This window comes from Prionailurus bengalensis, chromosome D1 (assembly GCF_016509475.1).
Source record: "Prionailurus bengalensis isolate Pbe53 chromosome D1, Fcat_Pben_1.1_paternal_pri, whole genome shotgun sequence".
Lineage (NCBI taxonomy): Eukaryota > Metazoa > Chordata > Mammalia > Carnivora > Felidae > Prionailurus > Prionailurus bengalensis.
In genome coordinates this window covers 15,246,808-15,265,869 of record NC_057346.1, presented here as the reverse complement: position 1 = coordinate 15,265,869, position 19,062 = coordinate 15,246,808, and the positions used below count along the sequence as shown (strand labels likewise).

The 19,062-nt window shown below is 48.7% G+C and overlaps 1 protein-coding gene across 1 annotated transcript in view; it reads left to right on the top strand.

The window, feature by feature from the left end:
* DSCAML1 (DS cell adhesion molecule like 1) overlaps window positions 1–19,062 on the top strand; it is a 348,705-nt gene that overhangs the window by 301,855 nt on the left and 27,788 nt on the right. The window contains exons 15-18 of the mRNA XM_043579447.1: window positions 6,209–6,376; window positions 8,125–8,195; window positions 13,067–13,307; window positions 16,732–16,878. Of these exons, the coding sequence (XP_043435382.1) occupies window positions 6,209–6,376; window positions 8,125–8,195; window positions 13,067–13,307; window positions 16,732–16,878 (627 nt within the window). The remainder of the gene's footprint in view (window positions 1–6,208; window positions 6,377–8,124; window positions 8,196–13,066; window positions 13,308–16,731; window positions 16,879–19,062) is intronic.

The following is a 19,062-nucleotide window of genomic DNA, read 5'->3' as shown; positions in this document are numbered from 1 at the left end:
TCAGCACTTGCTGCCTTGCCTAATACTCTTATGTTATAGAGATGATTTCTTTCCTTAAACCTCATGAACCAGCCTCTGCAAGCTTCAGGCTTTTCTTCTGCTGCCTCCTCACTGCTCTCAGCCTTCAAAGAATTGAATACACAAGAAATAATAAGTGTTGGCAAGGATGTGGGAAAAAGGGGAACCTTCTTGCACTGTTGGTGAGAATGTAAATTGCTGCAGCCACTATGGAAAACAGTGTGGAAGTTTCTCAAAAAATTGAAACAAGAATTATTGTTTGATTCAGCAACTCCACTTCTAGCTATTTATCCAAAGAAACCAAAAATACTAATTCAAAAATATGTATGCACCCCTACGTTCGTTGCCGCATGATTTACGATAGCTTAAGATATGGAAGCAACCTCAGTCCATTAATAAATGAATGGATGGGGGCGCCTGGGTGGCGCAGTCGGTTAAGCGTCCGACTTCAGCCAGGTCACGATCTCGCAGTCCGTGAGTTCGAGCCCCGCGTCAGGCTCTGGGCTGATGGCTCGGAGCCTGGAGCCTGTTTCCGATTCTGTGTCTCCCTCTCTCTCTGCCCCTCCCCCGTTCATGCTCTGTCTCTCTCTATCCCAAAAATAAATAAAAACGTTGAAAAAAAAATTTTTTTTAAATAAAAAAAAATAAATGAATGGATGAAGAAAGATGTGGGATGTATTCACACACACACACACACACACACACACACACACACACACACAATGGAATATTACTCAGCCATAAAAAAGAGTGGAATTTTGCCATTTGCAACAATACAGAGTGGACCTGGAGGGTATTATGCTAAGTGAAATAAGTCAGACAGAAAAAGGACAAATACCACATCATTTAACTTATATGTAGAATTTAAAAAAACACACATAATAAACTTTGTAGGTGTAGAGAACAGACTGGTGGTTGCCAGAGGGAAGGAGTTTCGAGAGTGGGTGAAATGCGGGAAAGACGTCAGGAAGTACAAACTTCAGTTGTAAAATAAATGAGTCACGGGAAGTAATGTACAGCATGGTGACTGTGGACAATAGTATTGCATTGCATGTTTAAAAGTTGCTACGATGTGGAGCCCCCAGGTGGCTTAGTGAGTTAAGCGTCCGACTCTTGATTTCAGCTCAGGTCGTGATCTCACATTTTATGCGACAGAGCCCCACATCCGTCTCTGCACTAACAGCATGGAGCCCACTTGGGATTCCCTCACTCCTCTCTCTCTCTCTCTCTCTCTCTCTCTGCCCTTCTCCTTGCACTTTCTCTCTCAAAATACGTAAATAAACTTATTTTTAAAAAGTTGCTAAGAGACTAAATGATGAGGATTCTCCTCATAAGAAGAAAACTTTGTAACTTTGTATGGTGACAGATAGCGACTAGACTTGAGGTAGTGATCACTTCACAATGTATGTAAGTACTGAATCATTGTGTTGTACACCTGAAACTAACATAATGTCATATGTCAATTATACTTCAATAAAAGAAAGAATTCTGTGAGGTAAATGGATGCATGAAACTCTTGTACTGTTGAGGAACTGGGGCACAGAGACTTGAAATTTCTAAAGTTAGTTCTTACAAAGAACACGGAAATTTCAAAGTGGAATGGGAGATTCGGTTTGCTCATTTTAAGGAGGTGCGTTGTGCCACAAGGAAATTACTGTCTGAACCTTGGGGGGTCGTGTGTGAAGCCTCCACAGGATTGGAAATGACTCAGCAGAGCACGTGTGATACCTGTCTCCCGTGTTTCTGGGATTTCTGAACCAAATCCCCGCTAGCTCGACCGTTTCCCTTGCAAATTTCTCACACGAGGCAGAAGCAGAACTCTAAAAATGCCTTGACGTAGAATTCCTCAGAAGTGCGCCCAGATTTTCCCAGGCCCCTAAAAGTGATGGAAAAGCAGCCTCACAGTTCCAGGGGACAACTTTGGGCCTCAATGTGAACGTGACAGAAGTCCACTGGAGCAGAAGATGCCTGGAGGGTTGGGGAGGAGTCCCCCTCTGTGACAGCAGCAGAAAACTTAGGTGTCTCAAAAATCATTTCCATTGAAGCAAATCTTCCCAAACCATATGTTAAGGTCTGGCTTCCTCTGTGACCTCTGACCTCTCACCTGTGTCCTTCGCTTCAATCGCTCCCGCCCACCCGGCTGTGTTGGCTTTTGTCTCCTTCCTCCTCACATCCCATGGCTCCTTCTTTTGCTCCAAAAAGGTGACCAGGTTGAGGTTAGAGACAGTAAGCCTGTTTGTTAGAAAAAGGGACATGGGTTTTGCTGGAGATTCTCCAGTTTCCAATCCAGTGTTGTGCCTGGGTGAGAAGAGAGGATCTTCTTCTTGTAGGATATTAGAATATTCTAGAACATGATGTCCCAAAATACTGTTTTCTGACAGCACCTTTACTGTTGCTAGTATAGTAAAAACTTCAGATCCTAAGTTCCACTTCGAAGTATTTCTGGGTCAAATCTAAGGGGTGGAAATTGGATATTAAGATGGGGGCCACAATAGTTTATGCCACTGAATGTATAGAATTACCACTAATCGCAAGTAAAGGGTGTAGGTTACCTCAGGAAAGATGAAGTTTAAAGGCATGATGAAACACCATGAAGTCGTTCTTCACCAACAAACCCCTAGTTCCATCCTTGAAAGCAGGGATCTGAAACTCTGTCACAGGAACTGGAAGCTCCAAGAGAGATTCTACAAACAGTGGAGCCAAGAGCTGGAGGATAGACTAGAAGTTTCTGGGGGGAAGTCTTCCTCACCTACAGAGGCCAGGTTCCTGCAGTTCAGCAGCATCACATCCCTGTACAATTCCTGCTCTGCATGAGACGGTTCTATGTCTACACCCCTGAATGTCAGCCATCCTTGAAACACAAAACAATCTACTACGTGGCCATGGGCAGAGTTCATAATCTGACCCAAGATGAGACCAGAGAGCTAAGAGAACTGGTGGTGACTTAGGAGAGTGTCCTGCATTATCCAATAAGATCATTTTTTGCACAGTAACGTTCTCCAGCTCTGGGGAAAGAAGATACCATTTGCTCCATGGAAACCACTGTGGAGCCTCTATTTTTCTGGATGATAAATTATAAAATTAAGGCATCAACACAGGCATACACATTTTTGAGTGTGGTATTTATGGGATACAGGGTAAATTGTGTATACGTCTCAGATGGAAAAGTTATGGTGAGTCAGAAGTGTGCTTTTCAAATTTTAACGTGTGCAGAAACAAAATGGACCCCTTGTAAAAATGCAGACTCTCTCTAGTTCACTTCTGGGGCGGGACCTGGGTTTGCACATTTTTAACAAGCTCATTTTTAACTAGTGAACACCAATGTCTGTGGTCCAATGAAAGGGTTGTATGGAATTTACAGGCCTAATAGGATCGTGAGCATAGCAACAACAAACCCTTTCGAAAATTTACTATGTACCGCATATCTTTCTAACAGTTTTTTATATATGAATGCGTGAACCACATAAATAATCTGAGAATAATAATATTATTCTTCCTCTTTTATGAGAATATTTTGTCAAACATCCAGTAAATGGTAAAGCTCGGGTTTTACTCCAATTTATCTTAACTAGAATTTATCTGAAAAGAACACAGAACAATACTCAGAGACAGCCCTAATGAATGTTTATAGCAGTTTCTGTAACTGAGAAGAATAATAGAAACACGTTAAGAAGGTAACAAGAAAGAATGAATCAAATAATGTTAACATTTTATGCACATAAACATACATAAAAAGTGATAGAGAAGTGATAGAGACCAAATTTTCATGTCAGCGAAACCAAGATTATTTTCAATTCTGTAAATCTTTTAAATCTATTTTTGGATGCTGGTCTTTGTATTTTGTAAACACACTAGGGAGATGAACACACACACTGAGATAAAATGAGTTAGAGCAATCGTTTCCAAGTCTCCTATTTCTTTGAAAATTTGTATCATTTGTGCTGAGCTATGTTTTAGAAACTTAACACACTTGACATGCGTTAATAATATGATTCTTGTAGACTTTTTTTGAAAATACAAAGAAGTAATAAAGAAGAGAATGTCTGTGACATGAATGTGTGAACTATAATGGAAACAGAGGACCGAGGCCTGATGGATTAAAACCCCGGTTTGCAAAGGCCAGTATCTCCAAGGAAACAAAAGTGACAGCCTTCATTTTCCAAAGCAAACTACAAGCAAAGAGAAACTAAGAAGACAATGTGATGGTTTATATACATCTCTCAGTAAATCCCTCCGACGCCTTTACTAATGATAGAGGGGGACGTATTAACTTTATAATAAGTACAGGAATCTGACGGAGGGCCACCTAAGCTAAGTGAACAATGTTAACATCCACTGTCCTGGGACAAATTGATAGCAGGTGACTCACACCCAGAGGGACACGTTATCGCTGCTGGGATATTGGTAAAAACGAGGAACCAATAACCTGAATCTATTGTGAAGAAAATGTCAGTTTTATGTATATTTCCATCCACAGTACCTCCCATGTTAATGTTTCTTACCAATATAGAGAGCAAGGCTCTTCTAATAATATGTATATGCAAATATATATATATTTTTTCCTTAGTCTCTCTGTGTTCAGACACATCATGTGGGCCTCCTCCCTCACTGACTCATGGTTAATGTCCCTCTCCCATAAACACGGGCAAATTGAGTACGAGGTGTGAGCTGGCATCAGCTCCCAGGATGCCACAGAGAGAGGTGTAGGCCATTCCCTCCCAAACCAAAGAGGTGTCCACAGCAGGCAGGAGCCATCGTATTTGCAACCCTGGCTTAACCTGCCAGCCACAGAGTGACTCTCTGGGTGGTTGGGGTGTTTTTAAAAGACAAGGAGAAAATAATGTGCCTCTGAGCATCCACAGCCTGCCATTTGTGACTTTGGCTCATGAAACCAAAGAATTAAATGCAAAGCTGCAGATGGGGAGGCTGGGCCGGTGCCCTCCACAGATGCCGAGCCTGTGAAGCTAGAAGTGGTGTTTTGAAAACCATCAAGACCTCAATTAACCAGAATCTGAGGGCATGGGTTAGTCTCTTCTGGTGAACTGATTTATCAGGTATAAGCCTTTTTTTAAACGGGCGGGTGGGGGGGGAATCTTCCTAACAGTCTTTCTAGAATATGCTTGCCTCCTCTCCTGTTCTAGGGATTAAACAGCAGTGAATGCAATTTAATCTTTTCTACTGAGAATTTTCAGGATCCTCTACTGTGGATTTAAAAGGCGTAGAAAATTAGACTGAATAGTGACATCAGGACATGCCCCGGGAAGATTTTTAAGCCTTACTATCAGCTTGTTTCCTTGTGCTCTGCCTTTTTTTCTTTTCAAAGTGAAGGGCCAATAAAGTAATCTAGTTATGAATTCTGGGTTTGGAAGATCCTAGCTGAGGCTTTGCTGTAACTGCAACCCCTTCCCATTTTTCTTGGGAATCCCCCGGTAGAGGCACAGCAAAAATATATCGAATGAATGACTGGGTTCCTCTGGACATGCAGAATGTTTACTGTCACAGTATTCCTGTGTGGCATTTTTCACTTGCTAAACAGCCCTGGAATGGCCTGCCAGTCCCCTTGGATGAATCGGGAACATGCTAATCTCTTTGTTGGCTCCTGACCTTAAAGACTTAGAGAGCATTCTCCTGCTAGTGAGCAAGAGGGTAAGGTTTGGGCTGGGGACTCTGGCACTCAGTCTGTCCCCCCAAAGACCGAGTGGCACTCAAGACCACCACCACACAAGTGCACAAAGAAACGAAATACAGAGGCATACACAGAAGGAAAAAGGGGGAGACTTGGCTTCACCCGTGGCCCTGGGTTGATAGGTATCTCATGGTTACAACTGGTCACTGATGTGGTGTGGGAGACCGAGAAGGAGGGCACTGGCTAATCACACCCTTAAGGATAGCGAGCAAATGGGGATCTTGAAAGGGACCTTGAGGAGCATATTGTTTGACCCCTATCTGAGGCTTAAACTCACAAGCTGGCTCAGGTTCTCCGGCATCCCTTGGTCTCCTTGAGTTTCATGGAACAGAATCCTTGTACTCTCTGTGAGGTGGTTAAGGCCTATGCCCTCTGGCTGTAGTCTGTGTGAGCTGGCCCTCCTCTGGGAATCACAGTGGAGATTGGGATGTGCTGGTGCTTGAGGCCGGGGAAGGGCTGTGAGGTTTTCCCGGCTGTGGTTTGAAATGGGTGCTCTCTCTCCAGATTCCTGGGACTTCAAGCAGTCCACACGCAACATCTCCCCCACCATCAACCAGGCCAACATCGTGGACTTGCACCCAGCCTCTGTGTACAGCATCCGCATGTACTCCTTCAACAAGATTGGCCGCAGCGAGCCGAGCAAAGAGCTCACCATTAGCACCGAGGAGGCCGGTGAGCACTCTGGCCTTGTGGCTCTTTCCCGTGACCTTGGGGATCAGGGCCATCTGAGGTCCACACCCACCCTGTCCACTGACAGGGCTTACAATTAGAACAGGGAAGGAGAGATCCCAAGGTATTTGTTTGTGTCTGCCTTTGGATCATTGGAGGCTCTTAGGTTTGACCTTTTCCAGATGGAGTTCTAGACACTGGGCTTTGGGGAGCTGTCCATGGTTCTTACCCACTCCTCTGGCTCCAGCCTGTCTGGAAAGGGTGGAGCACTAGTGCCCTGTATTATTTTCTGTGACCTTTGTTTTGGAGTTTTTCTGAAAACTTAAACAAGCTTTCTCTCCCTATATGTTCTCCTGCTATTGCAAAATAGAAAACAATACCAAAAGTACATGTCACATATATGTGTAGCTTTACAAATAATAATAAACCGGGGCACCTGGGTGGCTCAGTCGGTTAAGCATCTGACTTCAGCTCTGATCATGATCTCTCAGTTCGTGAGTTCGAGCCCCACATCAGGCCCAGAGCCTGGAACTTGCTTCAGATTCTGTGTCTCCCTCTCTCTCTGCCCCTTCCCTGCTCACACTCTGTCTCTCTCTGTCTCTCAACAATAAATAAATGTTAAAAAAAATTAAAAAAATAATAATAATAAAGCAAAAAATAGGATAAGCAACACTCACTATCAATTACCAGCACGCCAGGGGTCCTCCCTCTGCCCCTTTCCAACCATAACCCCATGCCTCCCTTTGAGGTAACCAGTAGTCATTCTTGCTTTTCTCTTTTATACTGTCACTACAGTGTATGTATGCAGAAGCATGTTGTTTGGTTTTGCCCATTTTCCCAGGGAATGTATTCATTAAATTATTCTTGATATATTCTGTGTCTTCCTTGCTTTGATCATTAGTATTTTTGTGAGTTTCATCATTTGTGCATTTTCAGTGCTCTGTAGTACTCTCTGCCATGATTATACCACAGCCTCTTTGTCCATTTTAACAAAGAGGGACATTTAGGTGGCTTGCAGCTTGGACCTGTGAACATTTTCATACTTGTATGCTTGCAGAGGTCTGTGAGTTTCTCTATGGGATAGAAGTAGTTGCAGAATTACAAAGACATCAGATGAGGACACTCCTACCTTTAACCGGAAATACCAAGATGTCTTCCAAAGTATTGGGCCAGTTTCCTTTCCCATGGCCAGTAGATATAAGAATTCCTGGGACACCTGGGTGGCTCAGTCAGTTAAGCATCTGACTTCAGTTCAGGTCATGACCTCACAGCTTGTGAGTTTGAGCCCCATGTCTGGCTCTGTGCTGACAGCTCAGAGCCTGGAGCCTGCTTCGGATTCTGTGTCTCCATCTGTCTCTGCCCCTCTCCCACTCATTCTTTCTCTCCCTCTCTCTCTTTCTCTGTCTCTCTCTCTCTTTCAAATATAAATAAACCTTTAAAAAAAAAAAAGAATTCCCACTACTACACACCCTTACCTATACTTGATACTATCAAACTTTTAAAAATTGTTCCCAGTCTGCTAAATGTAGAGTAATATCTCATTGTCATTGCTCGCTGCATTTTCAGCAAATTATGATGGAGAATGGAGAGGAAAGGTAAGCCCTATGACTGTTTTATGGGGGGTTCTCTGCTTTCATATATGAGCTTTTCCTTTGTTCCCAGCAATCCTCCAGCTGAAGAGGATGAGAGTGAGCACATAAGACTCTTTTCTTCCCTGACTTAACTTGTAATGTTGTTTCCCCCTCCACCAGCTCCTGATGGGCCCCCCATGGATGTCACCTTGCAGCCAGTGACCTCACAGAGTATCCAAGTGACCTGGAAGGTAAGTGAGGTCGAATTTCCCACTGAATGCCTCCATGCCTCCTCCCTTCTCAACCCAGGAATAAAGCCCCAACAAGCTTGCTGATCTCTGATCTCTTATAATTCTCATGCCCAGTTTTTGTTTTTGTTTTTGTTTTTGTTTTTGTTTTTGTCTTTGTTTTTGTTTTTGTTGTTTTGTTTTGTTTTGTTTTGTTTTGCTAACCACAGTGAGGCCGGAGGGGAGGAAAGACGGGAGGATAAAGAGATGGGTCCCCCCACCACTCCCCACCCCCTCTCCGCCTTGGCACTCTGAGGCAGGCCTGTACCTGAGGTGGGATGAAGAATTTGGCAATGCTAAGCAGGGAAGATGGGTTTTCCACCACACCGGCCTCTCTTCTAAGCCCCACATGCTGTAATAGGTCAGGAGTTGGGTTTGACTTTGTACAAAGTTCAAGGGAGCCCTGTGGATGATGAGAGATGACAGAACAGGGTCTTGCCCTCATCTTGGCCCTCTGACTGGAGCTGGGAGGTATAGCAAGGTGATCTCCTATCTTCTCCTGGTGAGGCCTTCCACAGGAGTCTTGGTGTTTTCAGGCCTCAGTTTCCTCCTCTATGAAATCACTGAAAATAACTGTCCTCCCTACCTCTGGGGCTGGATGAGGGGCAGAGACCTTAAACTCTACAGGATGTCCTGAAGACCCTGTCACATGAGAAAACTCTTAGAGGAGACCCCACAGCTGGGCAGAGAAACAGATCGGAATAACCTGGAGCAGGAGGGAAACACCATCCCGGGTAACTCTGGCGAACTCACCACCACATTGCTGCCGTGGGCCCTCAGGGCCGCCTGTTGCACTGACTCTTCCAGGCTTCACGTATTTTCTCACACTGGCTTATCTGACCCTCTGTTCCTGGAGGGTAGCCAGAAGAGGTACTTTTATCCCGACCCATCAGAGGAGGCCACGGCACGGAGTTTGGGAACAGAGAGCTTTCGTAGGGCCTGTATGTGTTCTTCTTCTTGGAGCTTTCCCATCCCAACAGTGGAGCTTGGGGGGAATGCCTCCTCTGCTCCTGGGATCCGACCTCCACAGTCATTTTCTGGCTCTAACTGAAGCTCAGGCACTTTAGTTCTCCCCAGGCCCTTCAACAAGGTAGACTTGAGAACTGGAGAGATGCAGAAGGGCTTAGTGATATTTTCCTTAAAAACACTACACTCTTGTGTGTGTCTCCCCACCCCACCCCCAAACCCACACCCACATAGACACAGAGCAGAGCCTGGTTCCTTCTTTCCCCAGAGAAATGACCAGAATGAAAGTGAGGTAGGGACTACACAGTTGGGCCTTCCTGGGAACCATGCCCAGAGCCATGGTTCCACTTCACATCCAGATCTGGGCACCAAGCCTTTCCTCAAAAACTTGCGGGGGGGGGGGGTGAAGCCTAGAGTCCAACCCCAAGTCTGTCTGCATCCTGGTTCTGGACCCATTTCCTAGGAATACTGTCAGGAAGCCAGGAGGTGGGGGCAGGGAATGAATACGTATGTAAAACACTGAGCCGTTTGGCTACAAAGCTCTGACCCGGAGGTCGATAAAAATTTAGAATCAGATTTATTTCTCCAAAGTCTCATAATGAAAAATAAAATTGATTAGAAAGTTAGAACTTCAGAATGAACCAACCCATCAATAAATTTTGGCCTGACTTCTCAGGGGATTTTTTTTTTAACACCAAGAAACAGATTAATGAAAAATAAAGATTCACTTGAAAGATAAGTCACTTCATTTTAAGACCCTTTCCGCGAGATGGATCGCCACTGCTTTATGACATAAATTTGCAATCAGCCCTATTGATTTCTTAATGCTTCAGAGAAATATTGTTAAGATTGATTTAAATCCTGAGTGTGCCTGTTGGGGGTGAGGGGAGCAGTGGAAGGGAGAAGAGAGAGAGAGAGAGGGAGAGAGAGAGAGAGGGAGAGGAGGAAAGAAAGAGGAGGGAGGGAAGGAAGATCTGTCAAGATTTGTATAAATATGTGAATATATATATGTATATAGCGGGGTGTGCCTGGATGCCCATCCAAGGCCTCTGTCAGTATATGTTGATGTGAATATGTTGGTATATATCATGGCATAGATGGCTGTGGTCATGTGGACACGTGTGTTACTCTCTGAGCGTGGCAATATGGGTGTGTGTATGTAATATAAGAGTATGTGTCATTATGAAGATGGGGTGTCACTCTTGAAGGTATGTTTGTGTCTACAATAGATGTCTCTGTGTGTGTGGGTGTGTATGTAGATTTACATGGGCAGATATGAGAATTCAGAAATTTGCTCACTTACAAACTAGCAAACAGGACTGCCCAAGTGCAGAGAAACATTATTCAGGCATTAACAAAAAGTCAAGTCAATTAAAAACACACACACCTATTTAGTGAGTTCAAAACAATTATGTTAAATTAAAAACTTCATTTTATTGAGTTAACAGCGAGCTGAAAATGCAGTTCATTTAAAACATTCATTGAATTAAAAAAAAAAAAACAGTGGGGCTGTTTTACTAACTTAATTGTTTTTGATCTCACTATTTTTTTGTATAATAAAAGGTAGGCTTTTAAATTAACTTCATTGTCTTTAAAACCCTGATTCAAGTTGTTTTTATATGCACTGGGGTGGGTGCTGTCTCTCAATTTCTAGATGGGCAAGTCTGCTTGTTAAAGGAGCCAGTTTCTGTCTGTGAGTCTAAGTATACGTGACTGTAGGTAGGTGGGTGGATTACGGTGTTTGCTTTGATGGGTCCGGATGTGTGTGTTCGTGGTTCGGGATGTGAGAGGTATTAGGATCGCGTGTGTGCATCTGGTTGTGTATCAGGGTTGAAGCTTGGAGTGAGAGCATGTTTTCTAGCCCCAGGCTCATGGCACTGGTGTTTTCTCTGTTCTCCTGGCTGACTGGGGCCAGTCCTTCATCCCCACCAGCCAAGCCAGGGCTCCATAATGCCCCCTTCTTACTGCGTGTCCTCATCTACCTCTCTCCCTGCATCTGGGGGCTGGCTTCAGGCCCCAGTCCCCACATACCCCAGCCCCTTACCATGATGCCCAGGGCAGTGTAGCTCCCTGCTCCAAGAAGGGCTGGGCACACACCAAAATCAAGGACTCTTTGTTTGTTTTAAATGTGGTAAAACATACCCACCATTTTATTCATGGCTAAGTGCACAGTTCAGTGGCATTACGTACATTCACAGTATTGTGCAACCATCACCACTGTCCATCTGCAAAACTTCTTCATGATCCCAAATAGAAACTCTGCCCCCTATTGAATGATAGCTCCGCCTCCAGCCCCTGGTAACTTCTAGTCTGCTTTCTGTCTCTGTGAATTTGACTATTCATGTGACCCCATGGAAGCTGTATCAACACAATATCTGTCCTGTTGTGTCTGGCTCATTTCTCTTAGCATGATGTTTTCAAGGTTCGTCCACGTGATAGCACATGTCAGGACTTCATTCCGACTAAATAAGAGGCTAACTGTCAGGCTGAATAATATTGCATTGCACTCATGGGCCACTTTTTGTTAATCCATTCATTCGTCAGTGGACACTTGGGTTGCTTCAACCTTTTGGCTGTGGTGAATAGGGCTGCTCTAAACATGGATGTGCAAGTATCTGAGTCTCCACTTCCAATTCCTTGCCGTCTATACCAAGGAGTAGAACTTCTGGATCATATGGCAATTCTATGTTGGGCTTTTTGAGGAACTGGCAGACTGTGTTCCCCTGCAGCTATGCCAGTTTGCATTTCCACCAGTAGTACACGAGAGGTCCGATTTCCCCACATGGTCACCAACACTTGTGGTTTTCCATTTTTTGATGAGAGCTGTCCTACAGGGTGTGATGTGGTATCTCGGGCTTCTGTTTTTATTCAAGCTAATTGCTCACCTCCTTCTCCATCTGGTTACTTTTTGTCTGCTGTTCCCTTTCTTTCAGGTCCCCGAGCCCATGCCAAATGATATTCCTATTCATTCGTTCATTCTTTCATTCATTCATTCATTCAATAACCATGTATCGAAGGCTTGCTACGTATCAGCCATCGTTGTAGACACTGAAAGCAGAGCAAAGAGCAAACAAAACAGGCAATGCTTTTCATCCTCATGGTGTTTACATTCTGATGGGAACAGATGGACACATAAATAAAATATCCAATGATGCTGAGTAAATGCAATGCAGAAAAATAAAACATGGGGAAGAAAAGATGGGTTCAAGAGGAAATGGGGGCCAGGAAGAAATGTAAGGAATACTGAGCAGAGGGCAGGGAGCAATCTTACAGAAAGAGCATGAGGAGGGACAGCTGGGTGGCTCAGTCAGTTAAGCATCTGACTTCAGCTCAGGTCATGATCTCGTGGTTCGTGAGCCTGAGCGCCGCGTCGGGCTCTGTGCTGACAGCTCAGAGCCTGGAGCCTGCTTTGGAATCAGTGACTCCCTCTCTCTGCCCCTCCACTGCTCACGCTCTCTCTCTGTGTCTCAAAAAATTTTTTTTAAAAAGTTAAAAAAAAAAAGATCGTAAGGAAGACCTCATTAAGACGGGTATTTCAGCAAGGACACCACAGGGCTGAAGAGGCAAGCTGTGGGGGTATCCAAGGCAAAAGCATTCCCCTTCAACGGACATGGGCCCAGTGTGAACAGCAAGAGACCAGTGCTGGAGCCTAGGGAGCATGGGGAAGAGGAGATGGGCCCAAGAGGTAATGGGGGTCAGATCATATAGGGTCATATAGTCATTATAAGAACTTTGGCTTTCACTCCGAGTGAGACAGGAGCCTTTGAAGGGTTGGGAACAGAGGAGTGACATGATCTGACTTTGGCTTTAAGAGCAGCATCTCAGAGCACCATTGTGTCTTTGTCTCCCCTCCCCTACCGTGCTCACAGGCGCCCAAGAAGGAGCTGCAGAATGGCGTCATACGGGGCTACCAGATCGGCTACAGAGAGAACAGCCCTGGCAGCAATGGGCAGTATAGCATCGTGGAGATGAAGGCCACCGGGGACAGCGAGGTCTACACCCTGGACAACCTCAAGAAGTTTGCCCAGTACGGGGTGGTGGTCCAAGCCTTCAATCGGGCTGGCACAGGGCCCTCGTCCAGCGAGATCAATGCCACCACGCTGGAGGATGGTGAGGGCACCAGCAGAGGGTAGGGGTGCAGAGGCAGGCTGCCAGGGAGGACTCAGGGCCCTTCCACTGCTCCTGGTCCCCATCACGGTCTTGTGAGGCACACAGGCTCCCTGGATCCCTCTGTCTCCTCTCGCCCACTGGCTCCTCCAGAGATGCTGGTCCACGGAGCCCCCTAGACCCTCAATCCAACGGCCAGCACTCTATCCACTGCTTGTTGACACTCTGCCTCCCTAGCACCTGCCACCCGTCTGACTCTCCATCCGTGTTTCTCCCTCATTCTGGCCCTCGCTTGTCTCTCTCTCCGGGCCCTTTCGTCTACATCCTGCTCCTGTTTCTCTTCCCTTATAACCTGCAGGTCGGACAAAGGGCAGAAACCAAGTTACCTTTGTAGTTCTGGGCTAGAACCTGTCCACTACCTGTTTCAGGGACCTGAGATGAGACTGGGGTTAAGAGAGTCCAAGATCCATGTGGCAGGCGATTTAGAGGCCACTGTTTAAAACACGATTCTATGAGGACTAGAGAGGACTCTTGAGTAAATACAGGGCCCGGTTTTCAGGGGAACAGGGTTAGGAGAAAGCAGGAACGTGCCCGCTCTCCGAGCACAGAGGAGGGCCCGCTGGTACTTGAGCCTGTGCCAGGTCGAAAGAGGACACATGGCCCTTGATGCCTGCAGCCTCCCGAAGGGCAGATCAAAGAAGCAGGGTGTTCTCCTCGGCTTCCGGCTTGACGTCCCTCAACCCCAAACCAGAGTCTGAGACCAAAACCTGCGCTAAGTCTGACCCTGCCCCAGCAGAGGGAGGGGAGTAACTGTCCAGAGGGCGTAATGCCATCGGAATACCCAACATTCCACTGTTAGAAAGTCATTCCTTTAGGTTAGGCAACGCCTTCTACCTACCTCACCTTCTCTGAAAATGTAGACACCCTTGGGAGGGAGGACGCGTCAGGTCGGAAACACCTGAAAGCGGACTAGTGCGCACCAGTGGTCCTTAACGTTAGCTCCAGATTGGAATTCTCTGGGGAGCTTTCAAAATAATGGTGCCCAGGCTTCATCTTCCAGGATTCTCATTCAGTGGCTTTGGGGCACAATCTGGGCTTCAGGGTGGAGCCCTGAGCCCCTGGGGAAAGGGAGAATGCAAAAAGAGGGAAAGGCACATAGAAAGCAGAGAGGCACAGGGGCGCCTGGGTGGCGCAGTCGGTTAAGCGTCCGACTTCAGCCAGGTCACGATCTCGCGGTCCGTGAGTTCGAGCCCCGCGTCGGGCTCTGGGCTGATGGCTCAGAGCCTGGAGCCTGTTTCCGATTCTGTGTCTCCCTCTCTCTCTGCCCCTCCCCCGTTCATGCTCTGTCTCTCTCTGTCCCCCAAAAAATAAATAAACGTTGAAAAAAAAGAAAGCAGAGAGGCACAGAGAAGCCTGGGTGGTGGTGGGGAGGACCACAAGGCAGCCAGCCCCCCCATTCCACACTGGCTCCATGCCTCCCCCCCCCCCCACCCCAGCACCTCCCCTCCGTGATGCTGGCCACAGACCTGGCTGGGTGGAGGAGGACCACCCAGCTACCTCTTCACATGAGCAGTACTAGTCCCAAGTGGTACTCTAACCCAGTGGTTCTCAAACCTGAGTGTATATCAGAATCTGCTGGAGGGCTGTAAGCAGGTTGCTGGGCCCTCCCCCACAGAGCTTCTGCTTTAGCAGGTTGAATCAGTTTTGCATTTCGAATACATTCCCAGATGACGCTGGTGCTGTCGGCTCGGGGACACCTATGAGAACCGTAGCACTGACCTCTAGGGCCTTACCCACACAAGGAGCCAGGGTTCACGCAAGCTAAGTAGCCTGTCCAGAATCACCTATGTAGTAACGAATGGAGCCCGGATCAAAATCCAGGTCAGACCCTGAATCCCGTACTCTATCTTCGCCCCGTTGTTATACTCTCGCTTGAGAGCGAGGCGGGATACGGGACCAAGTGACGTGGATGCAGGATGCCCCGGGGAAGGCGCGTCCAGGGGAACAGCTGCCCTGAGCCCACACGGACATGCCCCGCCATGCACTGAGCTTCCTGTCCTCCAGGGCCAGGCCCGCCTCTGGCCTTCATCGGGTCACCGCCTCCCTGCTCTGGGGTGGGGGTGGGGGTGGGGGGTGCAGAATTTCCAGGAGGGCGAGATCAGCGTGGGCTGTAGAGTCATTTTCAAAACAAAGGAGGAGAGGGAAGAAAGTTTCCGGCGGCAGTTGCCCGGCACTTTTTCATACTTAATTAAGGCCCTCGTTAGCCTGTCAGATCCCGATCGTTTCCTGGCAATATTAGCACTCCTCCTGGGGTATTCAAGGGCCCCTGCTTTAGCAGTAGTGTCTTTTCCATAATTATATTACCTTCATTTTGTTCGAACGGGCGATCTGTATTAGTTTATTACACTGGGTCCCTAATTACATGGTGCTTATATTTTTACACCTAAGTAATATGAAACAATAATCATTCTCAAAGAGGATCGTTACGATGATGTATTATCATTTAAATGCTCATAAAAATTAGAGTTGCCTCTTGTGGGGCAATGGGATCTAATTACCTTCCATCCAGCCTGTGCCTCCTTCCTCCCTCTCAGAGCAAAGCACACATGGCCCTTCCCTTTGGCCCCCGCAATTCGGAAGCCAGCGGGAAGGGCCACCAAAGTTCTCCCCAGCCAAGGTGGCTCCTAGAACCTGGCATCCCTGCCGTCTGCCATCTCAGAAAAAGTGGCCTGCACCGGGGCAAACCCCTGAGGGAGAGGGATAGGACTTGGGTTAGGCTCAAAGATGGCTTTCCAATGGGGAAGGTTAGAGGCAGGGCAGACCACCTACATTGGCCTCAGAAAGTGCTTTCTCGTCATCCCGGAGATTTTGATATATTCATGTTACAGGGACAAGGGACAAAGGTGCGATGGTCCCAGAAGTCCTAAAGGTGTCTATGGCTCCCCTTCTCCTCTTCACCAGGGTGAGGGGACTGCTTCCTTCTTTTCCTTCCCTTCAGCTTGGCATTAAGGACACAAGGGGCCCGAGAGCCAGGCTGGGCTCAGACCACCTGGTCAGATGACACAGCAGGACCAGCAGCCATCAGATAAGACCCAGGGCTGGCGTGGAGATCTTCCAGGCTCTGTAGCATCCACCCTGGGCTTCGGTGCCCACTGGTGAATCCCCATGGGCTCGTGCCCAGAGTTCATCACCTTCTGCCCCCGGCATTTACCCAGAACGGGGAACGGGCCACCGGGAGGCCAAGGCGCTGAGACTGTGAGGACCTCTGTTTACCCAGAAGAGGACACTTGCTTCACTTCCCGGCCACACAGCCCAGACTCTCCTCACTCGTTGTCAGGAGCTCTTTCCATGTTCCTCTGGCGGGGGGCACGGATGTCGGGCTGTACCTCCTGACGGGGCCCTTTGTTTCTCTCCCCGCCCCGTACAGTGCCCAGCCAGCCCCCCGAGAACGTCCGGGCCCTGTCCATCACCTCAGATGTGGCGGTCATCTCCTGGTCAGAGCCCCCACGCAGCACTCTCAATGGCGTCCTCAAAGGCTATCGTGTCATCTTCTGGTCCCTCTACGTGGATGGGGGTGAGTCTGCCAGGAGTGAAGGCCGGGTCTCGGGGTGAGAGGTGCAGGGTCTGTGTCCACGCTTGGAGCTGAGCATCTTCCCATGGGATGTCTGGCAGAGGCGCAGCTCCCTCTGCTGCACGTGCTACCCCAGCCAGAGCCAGAGACCAGGGTGGGTCGCCCCTGTGGTGGGGGGAGGGACGCCAGCTGCTCCTGGACGGCAGTGTGTCTGGGAATGGCTGGAGCTGTGATGGTGCACGTGTGTTTCTAATGTCACATGTGGATGTTCGGTCAGGGTCCGGGCAGGGAGCAGGAGGTACCCGCGAATGGGGCGGTTGAAGAGTTTCATGAAGGCGCTGCTTGCAGAGGGCTGTGGAAGGAGGGCGGGGCACCGAGGAACAGTCCTCACCACCTAGGCCGGAGGGGACAAGAGGGGGAAGCGGGGCTACCAGGACCTGGGGGAAGGGGGCACCCCTTGGCCAGGCCGTGGCAAGCGGTCTGCACAGATGAGCCGCTTGGGACCCGGAGAAGGGTGGGGAAGCGCATGCAGTGAAGCCGGGGTAGGAATGGCAGAGGGACAGCAACCAACCCTGTGTGTGCCTTCCTCGCCCTGGGACGCGCGGGTCCAAACAGTCATGTGTAGCCTCAAACACACCAAGTCCCCGCCCGCTGGTGGCCACGGGAACCCTGCAGTGATAGGGAAGTCTGCCGCTGTGCGAGGCAGAGACCCAGCATCCCCAACTATGGAAATGTTCTATTGGGGGCCGTAAGGGCCCCCGTGAGTTTACCTCCCTGGATCCTGAACCTTCTGCCTCCAGCCCCGGGGCCCTCCCTTCTCCCCAGGAGGACCTGAGACTCTAGCTCATGGTCGTTTCTCCAGGGCACCTGCCTTCCCCTTCCCCTTCCCCACCTGGATGCTGCTGTGCCCGGATACACTGCCAACAGGAAGTGTCCTTCTTGCCTCTATCTCTGTCATCTCCTCTGAAAGCACAGAGACCTGGAGCTCAGGAGCTGGGTTTCTGGCAGTGTCCTCAGTTCATGCGTTGGGGGACAGCCTCGTGCATTTCTGCTGTGCCGCATAAGGGGTGGTCCCTGGCCTTCCAGAGCGTGCTTCCTCTTTTCTTTTTTCTTTTTTTCTAATTTTTTTAACATTTATTTATTATTGAGAGACAGAGCATGAACCTGGGAGGGGCAGAGAGAGGAGGAGACAGATTCCGAAGCAGGCTCCAGGCTCCGAGCTGTTAGCTCAGAGCCTGACGCAGGGCTCAAACCCACAAACCGTGAGATCATGACCTGAGCCGAAGTCGGACGCTTAACCGACGGAGCCACCCAGGCGCCCCTTGCTTCCTCTTTTCTAAGCCTGTAATCTTCCCTAAAGTCACCTGGGTTGTTGGCCATACTGTCCTCTTTTGGGGTCTTTCTCTGGCTCCGGTCCTGAACAGGACTACCCTGATTTCTGATTTCCTAAAAAGAAAGGTCCCACTGCTCAGGCTTCTGAGGTTCCCCCTGCACTGACCTGGAGCTGCCTCAGGCCGGGCGCAGTGTTCTCATGCCCCTGGCCCCGGGCAGACTGTTGCCCTCCCCTGGCCAGGCTCTCTGCTTCGGGCTCTTTGCCTGCACCGGGTCCCCGGTGAGGTGCTGGGGTGGGTTGCAGGCACCTGTCTCCTACGAAGCCCGTCCTCAGCCAGTGCGTCTGGGCCCGTCTTTTGGAAAGCCCGGTGGTCCCAGTGGATGGCTGTCAGCTCAGGAGCCTGTCTCTTTTCCTCCTTCTAAGACCCTGGTCTTCCCGTGGGACCCTCTCCCTAAACTCGTCTTCCGTCTATAGCAAGTTCCTTGGCAGAGTCAGATGACGGGTCCTCACTGAGCCGGAGGAAGGCCCGGCCCTTCCTGGCGGGGGCTGTCCCCTCTACCAGCCTCGCCCGGGTTCTCAGTGTGGGTGCTTCCTGGGGAGGGTGTCCCCAGCGGTGGGGAGAAAGGAAGGGGCTTAGCCACTCACAGACACCACTGAGCATTCAGGGTGCTGGCCCAGGAGCAGTCAGACACAGAGGAGGCAGCCTCAGCCTGCCCCCCGTCATCCCAGGGTAACACACTGCCTACTGACCTGAGAGCCGAAGGAGGCCCTGGGACAGCAAAGCGGAATGGCTGTGACCATCCCACCTGGCCTAGGCTCCCTTCCAGGAGATCCTTGGGATCCCTCACATGGAG